Source organism: Bombus affinis, chromosome 5 (assembly GCF_024516045.1).
Source record: "Bombus affinis isolate iyBomAffi1 chromosome 5, iyBomAffi1.2, whole genome shotgun sequence".
NCBI lineage: Eukaryota > Metazoa > Arthropoda > Insecta > Hymenoptera > Apidae > Bombus > Bombus affinis.
This window is the reverse complement of record NC_066348.1, coordinates 9,158,326-9,181,725: the sequence shown is the minus strand read 5'-3', so window position 1 is coordinate 9,181,725 and position 23,400 is coordinate 9,158,326. Positions and strand designations below refer to the sequence as shown.

The 23,400-nt window shown below is 30.1% G+C and overlaps 5 protein-coding genes across 17 annotated transcripts; 2 read left to right on the top strand and 3 right to left on the bottom strand.

Moving 5' to 3' along the window:
* The first annotated feature begins 726 nt into the window (after window positions 1–726).
* On the top strand, window positions 727–6,110 carry LOC126916977 (kinase suppressor of Ras 2). Its single transcript, XM_050723351.1, has 16 exons — window positions 727–1,095; window positions 1,640–1,783; window positions 1,877–2,024; window positions 2,115–2,378; window positions 2,441–2,594; window positions 2,678–2,856; window positions 2,930–3,193; window positions 3,276–3,415; window positions 3,898–4,021; window positions 4,081–4,292; window positions 4,373–4,549; window positions 4,909–5,094; window positions 5,177–5,310; window positions 5,386–5,523; window positions 5,593–5,722; window positions 5,840–6,110. The coding sequence occupies exons 1-16, from the start codon at window positions 943–945 to the stop codon at window positions 5,990–5,992; spliced, it is 2,700 nt and encodes an 899-aa protein (XP_050579308.1). The 5' UTR covers window positions 727–942; the 3' UTR covers window positions 5,993–6,110.
* A 50-nt stretch (window positions 6,111–6,160) lies between these two features.
* Window positions 6,161–8,130, bottom strand: LOC126916978 (lys-63-specific deubiquitinase BRCC36-like). Of its 4 annotated transcripts, none has more exons than XM_050723352.1 (7): window positions 7,759–8,130; window positions 7,464–7,631; window positions 7,174–7,378; window positions 7,000–7,088; window positions 6,830–6,931; window positions 6,576–6,678; window positions 6,161–6,499 (listed from the first exon to the last, which is right to left on the bottom strand). In XM_050723352.1, the coding sequence occupies exons 2-7, from the start codon at window positions 7,575–7,577 to the stop codon at window positions 6,357–6,359; spliced, it is 756 nt and encodes a 251-aa protein (XP_050579309.1). In that variant the 5' UTR covers window positions 7,578–7,631; window positions 7,759–8,130; the 3' UTR covers window positions 6,161–6,356. The 4 variants fall into 4 exon arrangements, with proteins under 4 accessions (XP_050579309.1, XP_050579310.1, XP_050579311.1 ...); XM_050723353.1 differs by having other exon boundaries at window positions 7,829–8,130; XM_050723354.1 differs by having other exon boundaries at window positions 8,046–8,109.
* A 1,255-nt stretch (window positions 8,131–9,385) lies between these two features.
* On the top strand, window positions 9,386–15,778 carry LOC126916112 (E3 ubiquitin-protein ligase TRIM37-like). 6 transcript variants are annotated; one of them, XM_050721519.1, is made up of 17 exons: window positions 9,386–9,545; window positions 9,684–9,805; window positions 10,135–10,400; window positions 10,494–10,704; window positions 10,779–11,095; window positions 11,182–11,391; window positions 11,448–11,627; window positions 11,698–11,812; window positions 11,881–12,071; window positions 12,161–12,503; window positions 12,594–12,708; window positions 13,268–13,370; window positions 13,448–13,908; window positions 13,997–14,189; window positions 14,268–14,443; window positions 14,512–14,584; window positions 14,688–15,778. In XM_050721519.1, the coding sequence occupies exons 2-17, from the start codon at window positions 9,737–9,739 to the stop codon at window positions 14,710–14,712; spliced, it is 3,048 nt and encodes a 1,015-aa protein (XP_050577476.1). In that variant the 5' UTR covers window positions 9,386–9,545; window positions 9,684–9,736; the 3' UTR covers window positions 14,713–15,778. The 6 variants fall into 6 exon arrangements, 5 of the variants coding, with proteins under 5 accessions (XP_050577476.1, XP_050577475.1, XP_050577477.1 ...); XM_050721518.1 differs by having other exon boundaries at window positions 9,423–9,545; window positions 9,629–9,805; XR_007710431.1 differs by having other exon boundaries at window positions 9,444–9,805; window positions 14,688–14,870; window positions 15,529–15,778.
* A 124-nt stretch (window positions 15,779–15,902) lies between these two features.
* On the bottom strand, window positions 15,903–19,426 carry LOC126916118 (F-box only protein 21-like). Of its 2 annotated transcripts, XM_050721533.1 has the most exons (9): window positions 19,260–19,426; window positions 18,634–18,906; window positions 18,128–18,563; window positions 17,909–18,039; window positions 17,461–17,611; window positions 17,170–17,379; window positions 17,001–17,096; window positions 16,687–16,915; window positions 15,903–16,609 (listed from the first exon to the last, which is right to left on the bottom strand). In XM_050721533.1, the coding sequence occupies exons 1-9, from the start codon at window positions 19,424–19,426 to the stop codon at window positions 16,419–16,421; spliced, it is 1,884 nt and encodes a 627-aa protein (XP_050577490.1). In that variant the 3' UTR covers window positions 15,903–16,418. The 2 variants fall into 2 exon arrangements, with proteins under 2 accessions (XP_050577490.1, XP_050577491.1); XM_050721534.1 differs by lacking the exon at window positions 17,001–17,096.
* Window positions 19,427–20,445: 1,019 nt separating this feature from the next.
* Window positions 20,446–23,383, bottom strand: LOC126916122 (tektin-1). 4 transcript variants are annotated; one of them, XM_050721540.1, is made up of 9 exons: window positions 23,275–23,383; window positions 22,674–22,783; window positions 22,571–22,594; window positions 22,286–22,502; window positions 21,752–22,042; window positions 21,375–21,647; window positions 21,063–21,285; window positions 20,745–20,963; window positions 20,446–20,662 (listed from the first exon to the last, which is right to left on the bottom strand). In XM_050721540.1, the coding sequence occupies exons 4-9, from the start codon at window positions 22,369–22,371 to the stop codon at window positions 20,525–20,527; spliced, it is 1,230 nt and encodes a 409-aa protein (XP_050577497.1). In that variant the 5' UTR covers window positions 22,372–22,502; window positions 22,571–22,594; window positions 22,674–22,783; window positions 23,275–23,383; the 3' UTR covers window positions 20,446–20,524. The 4 variants fall into 4 exon arrangements, with proteins under 4 accessions (XP_050577497.1, XP_050577498.1, XP_050577499.1 ...); XM_050721541.1 differs by lacking the exon at window positions 22,571–22,594 and having other exon boundaries at window positions 22,709–22,783; XM_050721542.1 differs by lacking the exons at window positions 22,571–22,594; window positions 22,674–22,783 and having other exon boundaries at window positions 23,275–23,382.
* Window positions 23,384–23,400: the final 17 nt, after the last annotated feature.

Sequence of the window (23,400 nt, the reverse complement as noted above, 5' to 3'; positions counted from 1 at the left end):
ATAATTTTAGTTATATGAAATCGACAATATATTGAATATTAAAACTGTCCTCTTGTAAAAATAAAAAATGTGATATATTATGCCCTTCCCTTGTAGCCTTCATTTATAGTAGTATTATAATTTCACTCTAATATAACAGCCAAAATTCTATCCATATTTACCCTATGTCGTCATTTATTTAAGTTCGGAAATTTAACTTGTGATCCATGGACTCTCTGGTGCCGCAAAGCCCGCGAAGTTCTCACACACGCAAGTTATTATTTTATTATTCGAATAAAAAATATTTAATAGGATGTGTATTTATTTATAATAAACCTCTCTTCTCTAAATTTAAATCTTGTTAACGAGCAATTGATTGAATGTTTCAAATATACATATGCCAAACACATTATGGATTAAAATTTTGAATTAAATCTTGGGTATGCATAGCAACAAAAGATTATTTAAAGGGAATCCGTGGTAGACAAAAGATCAAGAAGCAGTCTTAAAGTAAAAGATATCAAGTATGTAAATGAGATAGAGAGATAAGTATTTTATATTTTTAACATAATGTATGTATGTAAAATTCTTTATAACTCAAAGAACAATCTTCATTTCTTGTTCTATATTTTTTTATCGTTTTGATATCTAAAATCGATCCTATAAATAATCCTCCATATATTTTGTGACACTCTGTGCGATCGAGAAAAGCGACTTTAGGAATGCTTGGATGTCGCTCGAATGAACGCACTGAGCACTGAGATCCCGGATTGTCGGGCACCGATTGACGTCACCGATAGGCGGCCAAGATGGTTGTCAATGTTGATAAGTGGTTTGGTTACACGGAGAGTCAGTAATAAATCCGCGACCGATAGGAGCCTCGTGCGAAACGAAATTATGCCTGTGAAATAGGAAATCGGCCTCCCGTTCAACGAAACATCGAGGCCGTCATCGTGGCGCGGGATGGCGGACAGCGAAGATGCGGAGCAAGAAATTCGTCGAGCCTTAGATGTCGTTCAATCCATGATTGACATCTCCGCTGAACGACTTGAAGGCTTGAGGACCCAATGTTCCACCAGCGCAGAACTGACTCAACAGGAAATTCGAACGCTCGAGGTACCTTGAAGAGTGCGCGATCCTTTCGATCCTTCCCTAATTTATCCTTTATTACATTCAGCACGGTTGCCTTGACCTCGCGAAGGGTTGCTTTCTGATTGTCAACAAGTTGCAAATATATTTCTTTATCGTCTTGAAATTTGTATTTATGTGTCTGCTGGCGATTTATCATAATGAATATTTCTAAAGCTTTTCCCCTTTGAAAATAATCTTCTGCTACTTTTTTTTACTATGTATTCTTTATTGGTAATGATTTCAATACAAATTAAGGAATTGTACTTTATATATTTTAGAGTAGGATGCCTTTCAAGTTGTTGAAAAGATTTGTCTGATTTTTTTTTAAATCAATCTTTTTACCACTCTATAATATGAAGAATTTTTAAATAATTCATGACTTAAAAATCAATGATTAAGAAGCATTTTTGGTAATCATAAAATTAAACCAAAATTGTAATGAAGTTATTTAATTTGCTATTAAAGGAGATGCAAATTGTATGTTCTTTTATTTGTTTTTTGTTATTTATATGAATGTAATATGTTTTAGGGAAAACTTATCAAATTATATTCAAAGCAACTTGTAACCAAAGCCAGATTGGCTTTAGAAGAATCATTGCCTGCAGAGATGAAACAATATCCATCCTTGCAGCAATGGTTAAGAGTAGTGGGTCTTACTCAAGAATCTATTCAGGTACAAATGAATTTTTAGAAACATGAGATTCTTATTCTTATTTAAATAGTTATTGAGATTTTTTTTCATTTCTACATCATTAACAAATTTTAGATGATTTGTTCTAAAGCTAACTCACTTGAAGCTCTTCAAGAAAAATCTGAGCATGAGTTAGGTACTATGTTGGGAGAAACTACTATTAAACATGAGGAAGAATTACGTAGACTGTGTAGAGCATTGCACAATCTTCGTCGATATATGGGTAATAATTTATTTGATTATATTTAATAAAATTATTATTATAAACATATATTGAGATATATACACATATTTTATATAACACTTTATTTAGATGTTCTCCTAAAAGGAGATATGGATAACAGTGATATGAATTTATATTGGGATTCTTGGGATAGACCTCATTTACGTACTGGAGCATCTCCTAGGCCAGCAAGATCACGTACAACAAGGTGCTCTGTTCCTTCAGAAGACAGCATTCCATATCATAATAATAACAACAATCTTAACAGTGATATATTAGCACAAGCTTCTTCCGTTACATCCTTATCTTCAACTAGTCCTCCTTCCACACCTCTTTTACAAAGGCCAGGACGTGGTAAGTGTTTCTTATTTTTTCTAATTTATATAGTTGTAAAAAATGTTCTTTTTTCCGAACAGGAATTAAATTTCCAACAACTCCACCTCCTTGCAAAAAACATCAAATAGGTTTACAAAATACAATATCACAACCAGAAGTGTTTCCTTTAACTAAGTCAAAGTCTCATGAATCACAATTAGCAAACCGTCTTGAAAATGGAGATACAGCTTCAAGGTAATAATTACATTTTTAGTAACATGGTCCTTTTCCTTTTTTAAAGGAAAGTTATATTAAGTACTCTTGTATTATCTTCACAGTTGTGGAAATGATTCTGTTGGTTCTGTCGGGAGGAGAAATCGTTTGCCTACAGAATCAGGATCTTGCAGTAGTAATGCAGACATTACAGGGGAAAGTCTCTTGCTAAATAGTAATAGTCCTGTTAAGTCACCACCTTATTCTAGTGCTGAAAGTGATGATAACAGTTTTAAGGGAACAGGTAAATATAATCCTCCATTTCAGAAATTTTATGTTGTTAAATGAATATTAGAAATTGTTTTTATTTATGGTAGTAACAAGTCTCCAAGTGCCAAAGTCACCGCGTACTCCGACTGTAACCCGGGGAATGGGCCATATAATTGCCCATCGCTTTACCAAAACGTTTAAAATGATGACAACCTGCGACTACTGCGATAAGCAGATGTTTATAGGCACAGGTTTGAAATGCAAAGAATGTAAATACAAATGTCATCGAGATTGCGAATCCAAAGTACCACCTTCTTGTGGCCTACCTCAGGAACTCTTTGACGAGTTTAAAAGAACTGTACAAGGCGACGGTATACACATATCTTTTTCAATTTAATTTTATCGTTTCTCACAAATTCCTTTTGAGGATGTTTTATAAATTTTAATTTTTAGGTATGGTAAATGTTTCTCCAATATTAAGCAAGCCTGGTATAACATCTCCCAATCATCATAGTTCAAATTTATTGAGCTCTTTAAATCGAAGGGATCGAAAACGATCGCATCCACATTCTTCTATGAATATACCTTTTCAGGTACGTTAACCCCTTGCCTTACGATTTAAGTTCCAATAACGCGTGTCATAAACAACAACAAGGTCGATCACACGTCGAGCCATTACACGGTTTGGCTGAGTGTTCGAAATTGTGCAAATCCCACATGTCTTTTAATATGTAAATACATGTGTAAGGTACAACTAATTTTTTTTGCAAGATGTTTGATAAATAATTACTACCAATTGATCATTAAACAAGATATATTTATTATCTTAAAATGAATAATAAATCAATAATGTCGACGTATCACCTCTCACACGTGTTGTTTATGTTTGGCCTGATCAACGTACCGCGCTTGTCATACGTGTTGTTTATATTTGGCCCGATCGACATACCACATCTATCACACGATATTGTAGGTTAAGGGGTTAATGATATAATTTCAATTTTTTTCTTTCCTTCTTATTTTTTACATTAATAGCTAACTGTAAATTTTAAGCTTATAAGCTCATATTTTTTAGGGCGCGGATTCTAGTTCAAATACCTCGAGCTGTAACAGCTCAACGCCTTCTAGTCCAGCTTTGCTACCTGCCAATACTAGCCAAACCCCACAGGCACCTGCCAAACAACAGTTTCATTTTCCAGGTAATTACTTCATAATATTCATTGCAATAGATGGCAAATTTATGATACCTTACTTGTAGATGTTGTGCTCAATGAGAAAGGAGGTGTTACATTAGAGACTCATCGACTCGAAGGTACAACCATGTCAAGTGATAGTGAAAGAACTGTGAGTGTTTCTGGATCTGGTAGTGTTAGCACAGATTCTGAGCGAACACCGGTTAGGGTTGATTCGCAAGATTCTCAAGTCTCGGATGGAGAACCAGGAGATAGTCGTTGGCCACGACAGAATAGTGTATGTAATGCCAATATATTCTTACAACATTATTATATTCTAAATCAATTTGGACTGAGGATTGATGATTTTTATTACAGTTATCTATGCGAGAATGGGACATTCCTTATGATGAATTAAAAATTGGGGAACCTATAGGTATTGGAAGATTTGGTACAGTGTACAGGGGCTATTGGCATGGTAATGTTGCAATTAAAGTTTTAAATATGGACTACTATTTACACGATGACAAAACACTGGAAGCATTCAAATTGGAGGTAAATAAATATCATAATAAAAAAATATTATAATTCGAATGCTTCTATTAATATGATATAGTGCAGTTCTGCTAATTGTAAAATTTCATATAAGGTATTTTACGAGAAAGACGGCTTACTCTAACGCTTATGTATTTGCTTATATATAACATGAACTGATTGATTAATCGTAGTATATAACTAAAGATATAATGAACTATTATCTCTAATTAAATTCTTGTTCTATGTACAAATGGTTTCATTGTACAAATACTCATAAACATAAATATTGAAAAATCTGTCATGAAATTATATTTTAATATAGAATTATTTTAATACTACCTACTGGAATTAATTGATATGCATTATTGAAATTATAGGTGGCTACATTCCGAAAAACTAGACACGAAAATCTAGTTTTATTTATGGGAGCTTGTATGAAGCCTCCGCGCTTGGCGATAGTGACTAGTATGAGCAAAGGCATGACTCTTTACACTCACATTCATTTACGTAAAGATAAATTTAATATGAACAAAACCACTATCATCGCTCAACAGATTTCTCAGGTATATAAGGAATATTATATGAATTTTTTAGTATGAAAGTTCAATTACTTTAATAATTTTTAATATGTCCTTCATTATTTAGGGAATGGGATATCTTCATGCTCGTGGTATAATTCATAAAGATCTCAAAAGTAAGAACATATTTTTAGAAAACGGAAAAGTTGTAATTACAGATTTCGGTTTGTTCAGCGTTACGAAACTTTGTTATGTAAACAGGTAAGTTTTTTACTTAGTTTTATATAGCATGAAATGTGATTTTATATTTATCGATTTTTTTTTTTTGATAAACAGAAAAGGAAATGCACTGAGTATACCACCTGGCTGGTTATGTTATTTAGCTCCTGAAATTGTTCGACGATTGAGACCGCAACAGAATTGGGATCAGGAAGAATTACCTTTTACAGAAGCTACTGACGTTTATGCATTTGGGTTAGTGCAAAAAGATGACATAAACTGCAATTTAAAAATATTATCCGTTTCATTAAAAAATTACTATAGGACCGTGTGGTATGAGCTTTTATGCGGAGAATGGCCATTTAAAGGACAACCTCCAGAAGCTATCATTTGGCAAGTTGGTAAAGGAATGAAGCAAACCTTAGCTAATTTGCAAGCTTCGCGTGATGTAAAGGTACAAAGTATATTCAAATATTACTTTATGAAGTTCTAATTAACTTATTTTCAAGCTTCTCTGAAAATTCATAAGTCTTTTTCTTATTTCTTATTGATTTATTTATATATTTCATAGGACATCCTAATGCTTTGCTGGTCATATCATGCAGAAAATCGGCCCGATTTTGCAAAATTGTTAACTACTTTGGAAAAGCTGCCTCGCAAAAGGTTAGCACGTAGTCCTTCTCACCCTATACATCTTTCTCGTTCTGCAGAATCCGTGTTTTGAATACATTTAAGTCTATTTAAATACACTGTTGTTCTCGTAGTGTAAATATAGAACTGTGCAAGTATTGCCAGATCTTTGTTCGTGAAAGGTAAAATAAAAATAATCACTGAAAGATTCATTCGTTTATCTCTCATTTAGGCTAACAAACGTCATTAAAATAAGCATGAGAAAAAATTAATGATATTTTATTTCTTAAGTAACATCACAGTTTGTATACAAAACATCGTTTCATCTTTCATAACAATAAATATTACGAAAATTAAGCGGGAATAAAAAAAATACTGAACTTAATGTACTTATATGATATATTATAACACACAAAAAGATTGAGAAACATTGTTTTTAACCACAACAAAGACTTTCATCAGTTACACATTTTTTGTAGTTCTTGTAGTTGCCTTCGAAGATACGCAGCGCGTAATTTATTTAAAGCTATCCTTTTCTTAAACATTAACACCAAAGGCTTAGTAATTATATCTGTTATGTGAACCAATGTTCGAGTTCTCACTGTAATTAATAACTCAATTAATTTTCTCTTTATAACAAATAGAACTTCTTCATACTATAAAATAAATAAACTAACCAGCATTATTGTATATGTTGGCAAGAATATCCTGATGATCTTTAAATGTTTCTGCCATCTCATCTTCTTCTTGTACCAAAAGTTTTAGCAAATCTGTCATTGTCTAAAAAATATATAAAGATTAAATTATAACTGAAATATAAATTAAAAATAACGAAATCTGTATTCGTCTGAAAAATATATAAAAATTAAATTATAATTGAAATTTACTTATAGATCAAAAGTAACCAAATCCGTATTATTTGAAAACTTACTTTTAAACATGTATTTGATATTGGTGTATGAACAATTTCTAATGGAATCTCTATTACTTTCTCATTGTGAGATTGGAAACAAATTAAAGAAATCTCTTGTTCCTAAAAAATATTTTATTTAACAAACTGAAAATGTAACATAGCATTAAAATTATTTATTTATTGTTTACCTTAGTTTCTTTACTCTCTGAAAATACTGAAAATATTAAACCCACAAAACCATGATCCATTGTTTGGTAATTTGTTTGAGTTCTAATATCTAGGAAAGTATTTGTTACATGAAAATGATTCTTTTGTAATTATAATCTGTTCTCATAATAATATAAAATAACTTCTATACTGACCAAGATGCGATGGATAAACTGTGATATGAGGATGAGAATGATACCATCCAAGAACACGCACAGGACGTTTCAATTCTTCACTTAAGCGTTCTGCTTCAGTAACAGCTTTCAACAATTGTTCAGCTGAAATTTCTACTCTGTCTTTCTTTTTGTCCAGACGTCGTAAAATAATGACAGCTATGATTTTTGCAACATCACGTACTGTCTAACATGAATTATTAATGAAGCAATATATATTTTTTACATATGTAACAAATTATATAAAATAATATATATACTCATGAACATACATCCCCCATTAGTAGACCCATTACTTCAAAGCTTTCTGTCGATAGGGCATGTTGTAAGCACACCATGTATACGTCAGTCTGTAATTCTACTTTTGACAATGTAAATGCAGACATTGTGCAAATCTTAAACTTAATTATTATTCTCAATGTTTCTTATAAATGGAGAACCTGTAATCATATTAAACATTAGATTTGAAAGATTAACTTTTATATTAGTAACCAAAGGTAAATAGTATAATCATTCTTTTATACTTAAAAATATAAACTTTATAAACAGAAAAGAAGAAAAAATAACCTTTAATACTATTTAAAATAAAAACAAACTTAAAACCAATTATCATTCATATTGTTACTCCGATGTTTACACTTTCAATTATTCCTTTTAACAAACTTATGAAATAATTATTGTTTTATTAATGTTGAAAATCACTAAAGTTTGCATACGAATTACACGCATATATATATTTATACAAATCTTCCGAATGGAAATAACAATATTGTTTAAATTCTTGTATTCTTTAAACTTTTATATATTATTATGCAAATTATATTTCGTGAAATATTAAAATGTTCAAACTAAACTTCGTCACTAATTATGCATCGATGTGTACTTATTACTCTAAGTGGAATCCCCTTTCGCATTTGGAAAATGTGTCAGCCAAGGTAGGTGGCGTTAAACGACGTTTCTTTCCCAACAAACATAATCTGTACATATGAAAAGTAAATATGCATGTATACCACGTGGAAGTATACATCATATACATATGTATATTTTAAAATCGATGATATTTGCTAAACTGAAAGTATATAAAAGATTTAAAACGAGTAAAAAAGTTATAATTGTAGAAGTTATTTTATTACAAAAATATTACATCTTTCTTGTTAAATGAACAAGATAAAATCATTTTAATAAGAGAAATCAATCGTAAAAGAATAGAACATTAAAAAATATTTCACTCGTTAATTATAACTGGTAATTCAAATACATTGATTATACAAATTCCGCTTAACTTGTGCATTTTAAATATTTCTGTAATTTGTAAACATATGGAAAAAATTTTATTTATAATGTTACAATGAGGACTGTAGCGTATCATATCGGTAATTCTTTCTTTCTTTTTTTAAATGGGGGATTCTCGAAGATTCCAAAATTCCTATTTTTTTAATTGAACTATATGTCTTTGTATATATCAATATATACCAATTGATGTTCTTTTTCATTCTCTATAAAAGAAGTATACTAAAAGTAAGTACTTGTATTTGAGAAAAATTAGTTTGAAAGATATTTTAATTTTAATTTTGTGAAACTTATGAAAGGTAAGAAAAATATAAATGCAGGAGTATTATTTTCAGACATTAAAAGTATTGTCTTCTTTATCTTTCATACGTTGGATTTTCTGAAATTAAAATATTTTTTAAATAGATCATTTCCAAATTGAAATATCTTAATACGTTTTAATTAAACATCAATTTAAAAAAATAAGAATCTTGATATTTTAAGAAATATGATTTGAAAAACAATTTTTGCGCCATTATACTTATCTTTTTGAAATAAATAATGTGTCTCCTTGAAATTTGTTTGAATTAGCAAGAACAAATAATATTTAAAGTCTGCTTAGACAGAACACCCTGTACATTTTTCCTAATACTCATTAAAAATTGTAACATATTATTAACAATATTTATTATTATATCTATAAATATTGATAAGAATAGTCTTTATTTTTTATAAATCTTAATTTTTTATTTTTCTCTTAATATTAACAATATATTAAAATTTAAATTGAAAAACGGTTTACTTTAAAAAAAAGGACTATACACAATAGACATATATGTAATACTTTACGTGCTCGTATTTTATTTTATATAATCATTTTACAGAATCGAATTATAAAAAGCTATTCAATAAAGTATCATATACTCGTTTTAAAGAATTTAAAAATAAATGAAATTAACGGGATTAAATGTTTCCTGCACTGCTTGCTATAGATTACTTTACTTCATGGCGAATTACGATTCATAACAACTTAATATTCAACAATTTTCGTCAAATTTTTAAGAGTACCTGGAGAAGCATTTCGTGTACGTTTGATAATTATTAAGTTATAATGATTAATAATGAACATATCTCACGGAAATAACATTTCGTTCAATCGGTTACACAGTTGAGCAAATATAAGTTTGCAAAGATGAAATGTCGGAAATGTGCCTAACTTTCAGAGCTGGCGATACATGCAACGATCAATAACATTCAACTAATTTTTTATTAATAAATGACTGATAGAATGGCTAGTAGAGAAACATCAATTAATTCGAAAAACTCGGATGACCACAGTGTCGAGGTTCGTAAATTTGCAATGAAATACTACAAATTTTCATAACTGCTTTTAACAACATGCACTATAAGTTCATAATTTTTATTATCCAATCTTTCATCCAATAATATTACACAAACAATGAAATAAAATTTGAATTCAATAAAATTTCATATTTTAATTCATACACTTAGAAAGAATCATTATTGTACATTTGAAAATCTTAGATATATAGTAATTATTCTATATATGTACATATTATATTAAAGATTGCATGCATATAATAGTAATATAATTTTAATAGTAGTGTTCAGCATCCAATATGTGCTGATTATAAATTTGAATTTATATTTTAGACATTGGCAGAAGTCTTCAGGTGTTTCATTTGTATGGAAAAATTGACAGATGCACATCTTTGTCCTCATTGCAGTAAATTATGTTGTTATACGTGTATCAGGAGGTGGTTGACAGAACAACGTTCACAATGTCCTCATTGTAGAGCTTCCTTGCTTTTACACGAATTAGTTAATTGTAGATGGGTTGAAGAAGTAACACAGCAGCTTGATACACTTCAAGCTGTTGGTATTTCAAACTCTAGGCATGATGATTCCAATAGAGACAGGTATTTGTAATTTTAGGCTTATAGTTCTTTGTTAGTTTAGTAATTAATAACTATATATTATTATATAGTAATAACTATGTATTTTTTAAACAGGTGTACTGTGCATCGTGAAAAATTGTCTGTTTATTGCTGGACTTGTCGTAGATGCATATGTCATCAATGTGCTCTTTGGGGTGGTACCCATTCAGGACATACTTTCAAGCCACTAGAAGAAGTTTATGATCAACATGTTACACAAATAAAGGCAGAAGTAGGTCAATTAAAGAGAAGATTGATGGAGTTAATAAGTCTTGTTCAAGAAGTGGTATGTGTAAATTTCAACCAGTATATTGAATATTATAAAATCAAAGTGTTATTTTATATTTAATATTTCACTAGGAACGAAATGTTGAATCCGTAAGAGCTGCAAAAGATGAAAGAGTTAGAGAAATTAGAAATGCGGTTGAATTGATGATAGCACGTTTAGATTCTCAGTTAAAAGCTAAATTGTTAACGTTAATGGGTCAAAAGAATTCTTTGACATTAGAAACAGAACAGCTAGAGGCTTTATTGCAAGAAGTAGAACATCAATTACACACTTGTACTCGTTCCGAACTTATAATTAAAAGTACAGATCTTTCACGGATGATACATCAAGTACGAAAGAAACCGATGACAAGTTTTGTTACTGCTCCTGTTCCAGCTGATTTTCATAGGTTTCATATTTATTCTTTATGCTTCTATGCAATGTAGGACCAATGTCAAGAAAATATCAATGTTTAATAACAGTTTACTATTTTAGCGAAATCGTTCCGGGATATGATAGTGCTACATTTGCAATGCAAAATTTTACACAATTGCAGTTAAAAGCAGATCCAGTATATTCTGCGCCCTTACACGTGAATGGATTATGCTGGAGGTTAAAAGTATATCCTGATGGAAACGGTGTTGTACGCGGAAATTATTTATCTGTTTTTCTAGAACTAAGCGCAGGTTTACCGGAAACATCGAAGTACGTAAAGATAATTTTATTTTTAATCACGTTTTAGTCAAAAATTATTTTTCCAGGTATGAATATCGGGTTGAAATGATTCATCAAGGATCTCGAGATACAAGTAAGAACATCGTTCGAGAATTTGCTTCTGATTTCGAAATTGGTGAATGCTGGGGCTACAATAGATTTTTCAGATTAGATTTACTTGCAACCGAGGGGTATTTAAATACTGAACTGGATACTCTTATATTACGGTAAGTTAAATATGGGATATTTCTTCTTTGTCACAATACTGTGTAATTATAACATGAAAATCAATAACAGATTTCAAGTACGTCCACCAACATTCTATCAGCGTTGCAGAGATCAACAATGGTATATCAGTCAATTACTTACAGTCCAGAATCAATATGCTACTCAAATTAATGAGTTGAAAGAGGTACTATGCAGCTTTGAAATATTCAATTGTATATTTGTACATACCTCATCACATACATTTGTTTGTAGAGATTAGCAATTGAAATATCGCGAAATGCTATGGCTGCAACCAGAGTACCTAGTGGAGCAACATTATGTGGGTCAACATCAAATGTGACATCTATAATAATGCAGCAACAGTCACAAGCTGTTGGTGATCCATTACTTAATTCCAATTCTACACGTTCAGCTGAAACATATCAAAATGGCACATCTACAAGGTAAATTAATATCTTCTTTCTAATTGACATCTTCAAAGTTGTGAGAAACAATGTTTTAAGGCCTGAACAATTTCATATTGTTTATATAGTAGATCAGTACAAAACGTTCTCCCTGGTGGAGGTAACAGTGGTATTTTATCAGATCAATTACTGCCCTTGTGTGAGTTGGGAGAACCTTCAAATATGCGTGCTCTTGGTTCCTCTTCAACGTTGTCTTCTATTTCGTCCAAAACAAGCTTAAAACAACACAGAATAAATAACTTAAGCGTTGTTGAAGCTGAACCGCCCGGTATGCATAGTACAAACGATAGTTCTGTAGGAGATTGTCCAGCTACGAGTACTCACTCTCCGCCTCCTTCATATTCTTCGCCGACAGTACTTAATCAACAACAACTAAATCTCTTGTCTAGTAGCAGCAGTAGTGATAGTGGAGTAAGATATTGAAATTAACAAATTTTTGAATAATTTAATTTATATTGAATTTATATACTATTTAAATTGACAATTCATATTTATATATAGGAATTAAGTGAACATGATATATATTTGGATGAGTGCGAACATAATGAACCACATCTAACCCTTCTAGATGACAATTCTAATGACGAGAATGATGTAGATGATGAAACAATGTCAGGTATACATTGATACCATTCTATTAAACGTAATATATCCATAATTTGTAATATCAGATTATTCAAGCAAGCTTGATTTCTTATATTATTTTACATCATATAACACTGCAATATAATGTACTAATATACTGAACTAGGTACAAGTTCAAATAGAGGTTCTGTAGATGATATGCAGAGACACAGACAATGGGAAAGCAAGTTAGATAAAGGTGTCGAAAATGAAAAACCCACGAATGAGAAACCAGACGAAGATTTTGTGAAAGAGAATCCTACTCCCCATACTCCTAATCACTTTCAAGCAGTTGCATAGGAAATTCTCCGCCTTTTTCTTTTTTAATTATTCTCCGTCCCTTTATGTTTGATTCTATAACGAAAAATAAATATTCCTGTATACGTATTATGATAGTTCAAGTTACAGAAACTTGATCTTAATTTATTCATAAATCTAATGGATTTTGCTTTATGTACGATACCTTCTATCAATTGCGATACATAGTTGTATATGCTTCTCTCAGTATATTTATTAATGAAAAGATATTTTTAATATAATTATGTTTGCAGGAGAAAACGACGTAGAAGTTGCAGAATCATTGACACCGTGGATTCAGAATAAGCAACGTACAAAGCAGCAGAGTAATCGAGAGGGTACAGGAGATATTCGGAGGTATATTATTGAAGTTCAAGTATAGCTATAATTATGCCTTACAAAATAATTTTTAACAGTTTAATTTGCCATTACAGATTAGGCGGGAATGATAGTTTGGAAGATGAGATTATGTTGCAGCTATTCAAAATACAAGATCGAAATTCTGCTTGGAGTTCACTATGTTTTAATCAACATGTAGATGATAACTGTGATTCAAGAACGTCATTAACAGCTTTACAACACCATAATTCCAATCCTTTACAACCAGAACATGACTCAACATCTAATGATCAATTTACTGACAAACGTTCCACGTGTCCCTCGCATCTATGCCAGCCACAAATGATGTGCAGTGGTAGACCAAAATTAAGTCAATTATCTAATATCTGTCCGCAAGAAGTTTCCGGATTAATTGCTTGCGGAAGTCAGACAAGATCTGAACCTGCAACTCGCTCAAATTCAATAGACTGTGAAAAAGAACTTCCAAATATATCTGTCGCTAATAAAATTAATCACGAGGTAGAAACATCCAGATCTGATTTGATAGTGCCAAATGGTAAGTAAAATATGTTATACATTTATACACAATTTATGTCTTTATTTATATATACATATATAATCATTTGAAATACATACTATTTCAGTATTATTGGATAGCAATAAAATTATGTCGAAGCATTTATTATCGCGACGACAATCTTCACCGTCATCGTCTGCTAACGTTAATATTATAAATAATGAAAATAACAAAATATTTGAATTCGAACAATTGCTGGAAACCATTCAATTGTCTTCGATGTTTCAAAAGGACACTGCCAGTTGTTTCAATAAATTAAGGTATCTATCATTTTTAATTATTTTAAGAAATGATATTTAACAAAATTGCATTTTTTAATACGTTAAATCTATTAATAGGAAAAATATTCCGTTAGAGGGAAAATCTAATGGTTGTGTCACTGCCACTATCAAATCTACTGCACTTTCATTAGGACATGATGTTCCATTATCGTCCACAAGCAATGCAGCAACAGATTCTATACCGAGCCCCAATAACTATAGCTGGGCACCAGCGCTGTATCAACACAAACACGGTTAGTATAATCATTTATATATAATAATATTAACTTAATATTAAATCATTAAGATGATCTTACTTCAGGTCAGAAGAATGTTTTAGAGACTACCATGCCAGCATCTTCTAATGATTCTTCCAATAAATGTACCGCGGAAAAGTAAATACAATTTACTATTTTGTTAATAAAATATTACTTATACTTCTTAATTTTATAAATATAGTATATTTAAAAATATAAGATGATATTATTATTGTTACAGATCGTTAGAAGAAACTAACTCGTGAAATTCGCTTTGAATTGCATCTGTGACACCTAACATTACAAATGTTCTGTGATTTTTTTTATTTATCTAAACGTTATGTTAACTAATATTATTAAAAGTGATAGAACAATAGTAAAAACAGTAAGATTTGGAGACCTGATATTTCAATATTTTGATGTGGTAAGTGATATACTTTATTAAAATCAATATTTTGCAGCAGGTGCCAAATACTATTAAAAAGTATAAGATATTGCATATATATTCACGATTATACAGGGTGGTTGGTAACTGGTGGTACAAGCGGAAAGGGAGTGATTCTACGCGAAAAAAGAAGTCGAAAATATAGAATAAAAATTTTTCTTTTGAGGCTTTGTTTTCGAGAAAATCGACTTTGAATTTTCGCTCGGTACGCGTGCACTTTATCACGTCTCGTTATAACGGATTTCACTGTAGATCGTTGTCTCGATGGATATTATTGCAGTTTAAGTTTGTTTTTGCCGTAACGGAAAATTAGGAATACATAATGAAATAATATGAAGTAATCACAAAGTTTATTACTACAAAAATTGCTGAAAATGTTGCCCATTCTGCCGAACACGTACTTCTGCTCTTCCAATTAAATTTCTATGAACACTTTCTAAGTCGATTTTCTCGAAAACAAAGCCTCAAACGAAAAATTTTTATTCTATATTTTCGACTTCTTTTTTCGCGTGGAATCACTTTCCGCTTGTACCACCAGTTACCAACCACCCTGTATAAGAGTGATTCAGTATTTGCTATAAAACAACTTCTTTAAACCGTAGTCGAACATTAGTAATACAAAATCCATTTTTTTCAGTTTAAAAGGTATATATAAAAAAAAATATACTATGTATATAAAATATATCCAAATCTAAGTAAACTTAGACTCCAATATTAATATATTGTATAGTATCAAAATACTCAATACGTTTATCTCTGCAGATGGTTATGGTGTTACAAGTATTATGAGAACAAATTTTATATTATTTTTATGTGATTGCTTGTGATTATACATAAAGCGAGCACAGCCCATGACAGTGGAATAAAATAAAGAATATAACTAATTATATATCCATTATTATTCTACCTATTATGTACTTAAATCTTACTATAAGTACATAAAAAAGGAGTCTTAATATGTCAACACGTTAGAGACTTATACACTTTGTAAAAAGTATAAGTTAATTACTGTTTGCAGTTCAAGCTTTGGCGTTTATTACATTTACATAATAAAGTGTTATTAAAATACAGACCACTTCTTACTCTTATCACATATAACAAATACATTCGTACACATCTATATCACATGAATGGGGTCGAGAGTTAGAAGTAGCTCAATGTTTTCAGGATGCTAATACATTATTACGTTTATAATAAAAGTTATCTAAGCTGTTAATAGTATACATAAAACAGTGATTAAGATATATGATAGCGCGTACAAATATCTTGTACAAAACCTTTTATATGTATTGTTCTTTATTTTCGTTTATTTACGAGACTTATCTAAAATTATTTAGACATGTCTAAAGTTATTTAAAGCAAAGAAACTCAATAATGGACCAGAAAATAAAAAAATAAATGTTTTTTATTAAAATGTTTTTATGAAAATATTGCCTTTTTTAATATCATGCGTGGAATATGCAATAAGAAAAAGATATTTGTTTTATCTTACTATTATCTTGTATTAGAGCTAAGGAAAATAGATTGTTAAGTGGTACTGTATGTCATTCCATTTTGCATATTTGTAACAAGCAATTCATTGCAAATTTTTTCATCTTCTGGGTATTCTCTTGCTTTCTCCTCATTTGGTATATAATGAGCACCACTGAATTTATAAAAGTATCTGCCAATCGCGTGATGATGTATCCATCCTGGATTAGAAGCCAACTCTAAATTTTCTAATAATAAATTCATATGTATTATTTAAACATATTGTTTTTTTTTCTTTATAAGTGAATAATAAGTAATATATTACCTTGTGCCACATAATGGCATGACCCATCATCAACAAATATGTTATAAAATGGTTGACCTGGACCATCCACTAATCCACCTACGTTCATTTCATTCATCCATTCTGTAGTTGCTGTACAATAGGTGTCCCATCCTGTTATTACACACATGTATCCATGTATTTTATGTTTCATTATCAACCCTATCGCATATTTTATGCTTGGAACTCTTCTTTTCGGCCTTACTTCTTCCTGAATAAAATACATGCAACTTATAAATTTTTGTAACAAGCTGATATTATCTGAAAATCTTGACATATATTATTGATGATCTTACTGTAGATTCTAACTTCTTCTGATATGATTGGAAAATATGGATATTAAACGTCTGTAATATTAGATTTGCCTGTCCTCTTGATATTAACTCTAAATCCTAATATTTTGATAAATTTTTTATGTAAATGAAAACTTAATTTTTCGTAACAGATATTTATTTCATAAAATACCTCTGGTATGTTTTCTAGTCTCTTCACTAATTCGCTTAAGTCCATGGATTGTGACATATATATTCGACCTAGTTGTAAAATCGTATTTGCGTCATTAGGTTGTATCATGTATTGGAGTTCAAGAGCAGAACGTAACCTTGCAGTTCTACCATTTATATGAGTATGTTGCCTAGCAGCTATTTCCAAATTATTTGCCATTCTTGTTACTACCTGTTAAGTATTATTGTACATATTAGATATTCAAAGAACAACAGAAAGAAAGAATTTTCAGGTCAAAGAAAATGTATAAACCTCTATAGCAGTTGCTGCCTCATGAATATTATGTTTTTCTATTGGACATCTTGAAACACCACCAATTCGAGGACAATTCCTCTTAGTTAGAAATTGACCACCATTGAAAACATCAATATAAAAATTTTCCGTATCCTTAAATTGTGGTCCACTAAAATAAAACATGTAATAATATCTAAAAAAAATATAGTATAGATAAAATTAAAAATCAAATGCTTATTGCATTAAGGTTATCAGATTCATATAAATCTGAAATATATATTATTATTTTATTTGTTTATTCTTTATCCATATACCACTGTATGTTTGTAGATATATATAAATCTTATTTCTAACATATAAACCGTTACAACTAGAACTTAATATAAATTAACTTAACTCAACTTAACCCTATACGAGTTCTGAAATATAATTATATTAATTGTACCCATATTATTTGTAAACTTACTATGTTTCTTTCCAACGTAGCAAAAAATGAGATGGGAAACTAACAGGTTCACAGTGTATGCCAAGTCTTCGAGCAACACTTTCAAATACTATTGCTAAAGTTATAGGAATTCCCCGTCTACGTTCCAAAACCTAAATGAAAAGTTGTAAATATTGCATTTATTTTATAATATGAAATTACATATTACTTTTTCTACTTTTTATAATATTCATAACTTACACGATCTATGAATGAATTTTCCGATGAATAATACATTTCACTGTTTCCATAGAATCCTAACCTTTTAAATAATACTTCGCATAATGCATCTGTTAGTTGTCTCGTTTCTGTAATATTCCACTGATTGTCACCAATAATATTATTTTTCCAAAAATTAAATCTTTCAGTTGGAATTGAAAATATAGTATGATTTGGATATCGTTCTCTGAGCAGCTCTTTAGTTTGTTCTGCAATATTATCTAATGCTGATGATATTGCAAAATATGACACATGTCTTTCTGGTTGACTCCATTGTGCCACAATAGTTGCACCACGTTCTAAGGTCTGTTGTTTTGATGGTAAAGATAGAAATTTTTTCCATTCATCCTTCAAATGTGTTTGTTTCAAATATCGAACAATTTTAAGAGCATAATACCTATGTGTTAAATTGCTGACTCTGAAAGAATTTATAATAACACCATTACCCAGAATTCTAAGACAAAAATACCTTATATTCATATACTTACATAGCAGGATGTTTGATTAAGCTAACAAGTTCATCTACCAGAAAATAATAAGCTAAAGGATGAGCACCTTCTTTTGGACAAAATAAAGAATCAAACTCTTTAAATTCCGAATTAGATAATTCTTGCATTCTATAATGTTTACTGGACATAGAAGATAAATGATAAAGCAATTTCATTCTACTACTCGAGCTACTCTTTGCTTCCTCCTTCCAATTTATTGTTCGATGATCCAACTCATTATTTGTTTGATATATTTCTCTCAAATGTGGCCATCTGTTATTAAAAAAATAATAATAACAGTATTGATAATAAAAATAATATCGAATGTTTTAAATAAAATCAGTTGTAAAAGTTGTTTAAATTATGTTCAGAAAAGATTTTATCTTGTAACAATCAAAGAAAATATCTCTAACTTGGATATTCTGTATTTATAGTGTACAATATATACTTATAAATAGTACATAAATAAGAATTTATATCTCGAACTTTGAAATAATAATTTGCGTTTCTCGTCTGCTAATACAAAAAGAATTTATTTGACCTATTCAAAATAAATAAAGTCATAATCGTTCAAAGGAAACAAAGGACGTATATAATTCACTCGATTTTTACTTTAACAATAATACCTTTGAAAAAATTTTGTCTTCCAAAGTTTATTATTTTCATTGACAATTTTGTACAAACTCCTGCAGGTCGAACTGAAATGAACGACATCTAAAAAGCTAAGTCGTTTATCTTCCAAAATGTACACAATTACCTCCCCAGGTAATACGATTATTGCGTCACTTGACATTTCTTATAATTTCCTTTTCTAATATGCGATTAAACTAAATCTCCTATACGTAAAATATCATCAACAAATTGAACGAAACACATTCCCAATATATGTCTGCCATTACATTAGCTCAACAACAGAAGTTTTCTACATTCGAGAACACTCAAATTGACACTTTCATGAAGAAACGTGGACAAAGAGGAAAATTTTTACTAATACCGCTGCTTACAGATAAAAACTGCCACCGCGGTAATGGCAATAGTCGGCCAGTCAGTATTGCACGAGTCACGAGTATTAACCAATAGGAACAACATTCTTTTCTAAACCAATACAAGAACTTCCAATAGTAGCTCTGTATTAAAATATACGGTTTATAAACTAATAAACAAACTGCGAATATTAATGAGAAATTTATACATGTAAAAATGTATAACATAGTATGCAGAAATATATAAAATATCTAGTGTAAAATATTTAGATTCCATTTCTTTAGTTATATTCGTAAAAATTGCATGAATATCAACAGTTTTCTATTAACAGATGTATGTATGTATATCTTTTATTATCACATATGTACGTTCTTTTTTTTTTTTTAACCCTCCATGCAGCCTTCATATCTTACCCGCACCGCGCTTGTATGCAGGGGAATCATCAACACATACCGATGCATGCATTTTTACTTATTTATTGGAAATGAGCACTACACAATCTCAAATACAATTAAATTCTAAAAGTAGTATATATTGTGACACTTAAGAGAACTTTCTATGTACGAAAACTTATTAAATAGAATTCGAGTTTTCTAAGAAATAACGAGTTTTTTAAAATAAATGATTACTTCAACTTTATAAATAGACTGCGAATATTTATCCAAATTCATATTTTTATGAAGAAAGTTTGAAAAAATGCAATTTATGTAGAAAATTATTTGATTTATGTTTGTACTTGACAGTTTTATATATTTTTGCATATTATTCGCATTCAGTGTATTATCTAGTTCTTAAATTTTCTATAAATACGTAAAAATCTGCAGTCTATTTATAATAAATACCGCTACTTTTTTTTGCATTTTATTACATAAAAATTTTTATGGATTCATTCGATGCTCGAATTAATTTAATATGTGTGATAATCCATGCTTTGACGAAGAGTCATGCAGTCGACCTCATCGATTTTTAACGTGTTTATTTTAACATTGATATCTTCCTCAATTTGAATTTGTGTTTTGAGTAAATAACGCAACGATGCCTGAGACTGAAACAACAATTGTATTATCATTTATAATAAGCTGATTAAACAACAGAATGATAAACTATAAAACGTATGAACTATAAACCTCGAATATAGTTGCTTGTAGTTTCGACACAATCTCACGTAAATCATATACTTCCTTTACAAGATTAATTTCCACTAGATCTCGTGTAAGTTCTAATCCTGGCCTTTGACAACGATTACCGAGTCTCGTATGCGCCAAAGCTAAGAAACTTTCCTTCTCCGCGATTGATTTCTCAATGCGTGTAATATTACTCTTCATTTCCGCTGCTTGTCGCATGATCTGTTTCGTGTATATACACACATGTAACGTTTTTATTCAATGATTCATATTTAAACTAAAAAATGCAATGAATATTCATGCATAATTGTTTCTATGTACCTCAGCATGTTGTAATTCTAATTTTATTTTCGCTTCTTTCGTTTCTTCGATGCGCCGCCTGAAGGCCTCGTCAGTAGCATTTTTCTGATCATTTAGATCATCGATCACTTGCTTTATAATCGTATCGATATAACAGCGCAATGGTCTAGCGCTATTTACCTCTTTCGAAGCGTTAATGATATTGTTATTAGTCTGCATTTCCCATTCGTTCAACTCTATCGTTCTTAATATGTAAAAATAAATGTTAAAAGTTAGGTAAACTTAAGAAAATACTGAAATAATGAAAAATAAGAGAGCTAAAATGATACTTGCGATGGATCAAGTCGCGATGTACCATGATAAATACTTAAATTTAAATTAGTCTCCTTCAAATTCAAGTTGTGCTTGTCAATGCGCAAATTATTTTCTTTATCCTCGAGCTCGTGATCCATGTAATAAAGCGTCGCTTTAAGACGACGTATTTGTTCCTGCGTTTGTTCCAGAGTCCGAACTAATAAACTTTCGACGCCTTTGATCACCTCACATTCTTTTAATAATTCTTTTTCTATGTCGTCGTGAACTAAATCAATTCCTAATCTATGCTCTCTATAATTGAAATAATAGTACAATTTAACAGATATCCTATTTTTATAAAAAGTTAAAACTATATGAAATGGTTACAGCTTTCTTTTTAGTTTTGTATATCGGACCTAAAAATGAGGCATTTTTCGCAAATGACAAAAGCGTTTTTCCTCACGGATGACAGAGCATCCATGATACGCTCCTTGTATATTGACAAAGCATCGATTTCAAGGAGAACTTCCTTCCTTATACGCAGCAGTTCTCTTTTACGAAATTCGATGTCCTCGATTTTTTCTTTCAGCCTGTGATCTGTTTCTTCTTTATTGTTTCGTACTTTCTCGGAGCTTAATTCGCAAACACGCTGAGATTCGTTAAGTAGCCGATCTGCTAGTTCCTGCTGTGCTTCAGAACATCGATACCTAATCGTAATTTTATAGATAATTTTTATATTTATGTAAATATTCTTAATTCTATAATTTAAATTCTATAATTCTAAAATTCTGTAATTCTATAATTATAATAATATAATTATATAATTCTTTTATTAATAATTTATTAATTATATAATGTTTTTTAATTTCAAATATTTAGTATTTTGGAGTATTATATAAATATAAAGCATTTAAGTTCTTGTTTATAGAATTGAAATTAAATACTCGTACCTGTGGCGATTATTTAAATGCCATTGATGTAAACTAAATTTCAATGTTGGCGGTGGAACTATTTCAGGTGGTCGTTTGTTCGGCATTGTATTTTTCCAATTTCGAAAATATTGTTGTGCTTATGAAGGATCAGCGTTCTTTTAAAGAGGCGGGTTCATAGGTTTGATCTATATATGGATGAATCAGCGCAAGGATGGTTTCCATGGAAACATTTAACCTATTAAGAAACGGTTTATTTTAATTCATTCGTAATAAGGAAATTATATACTAAGCATAAGACATTACCTGTAGCGGAATAAATCATATACTCTATATTAATGATTAAATAGATTATTTCTAAAGAAATTGAAAAAAGAGCAAATGATTTAAATATAAACCTAGCGCTCACATATATTAACTCTTAAGGTATCACAATAAATTTACTCTGTCTCACAGCTGGTACGGTAGGGATCGTTAAGAATTGAAAGCTATGGATATCTAACGGTGAAATGGAGAAATCTGTAAAATTCCAATTAATTAAAAAAATGTATATACAGTATTTCTATTTATTCTAATCATGATTTTCATTTTTATTAATAATAATTTATTATCCATCAAGTATAATTATTTACTAAAAGATAATTTAAATATAACTCATATAAATTATATACTGGGAATATTTAGATTTATGTACATGTATATAATTATTAATTGTATATATGTATTATATATAATTATTGTATATTGTATATATGTATGTATGTAATTGTATATTGTAATTGGGTGTGTGTGTGTGTGTGTGTGTATATATATATGTACAAAATATTCAAAATAAAATAGTTATTCGAATATTTCAAAGGTAATACAACTATTTATTCTAATTCATTAGTTGTTTCCGTAAAAGTATCAATTTGCATATGTAAATATGTACATACATATATGTATGAGTCTGTATTATATGTATCTTTAATGGCAAAAAGTGATGTTATTTGTCTTTTTAGTTACCTCACCTTGCATCAGATGGACTCACAGTTTTCGTTTAAGAATCCAGCCATAGAATTCAAGGGTGGAGATGCAACATGGTAACTGCGTTTCTCATCTAACTGAACTCTGTAGTCACAGAGAATGTCGATGTT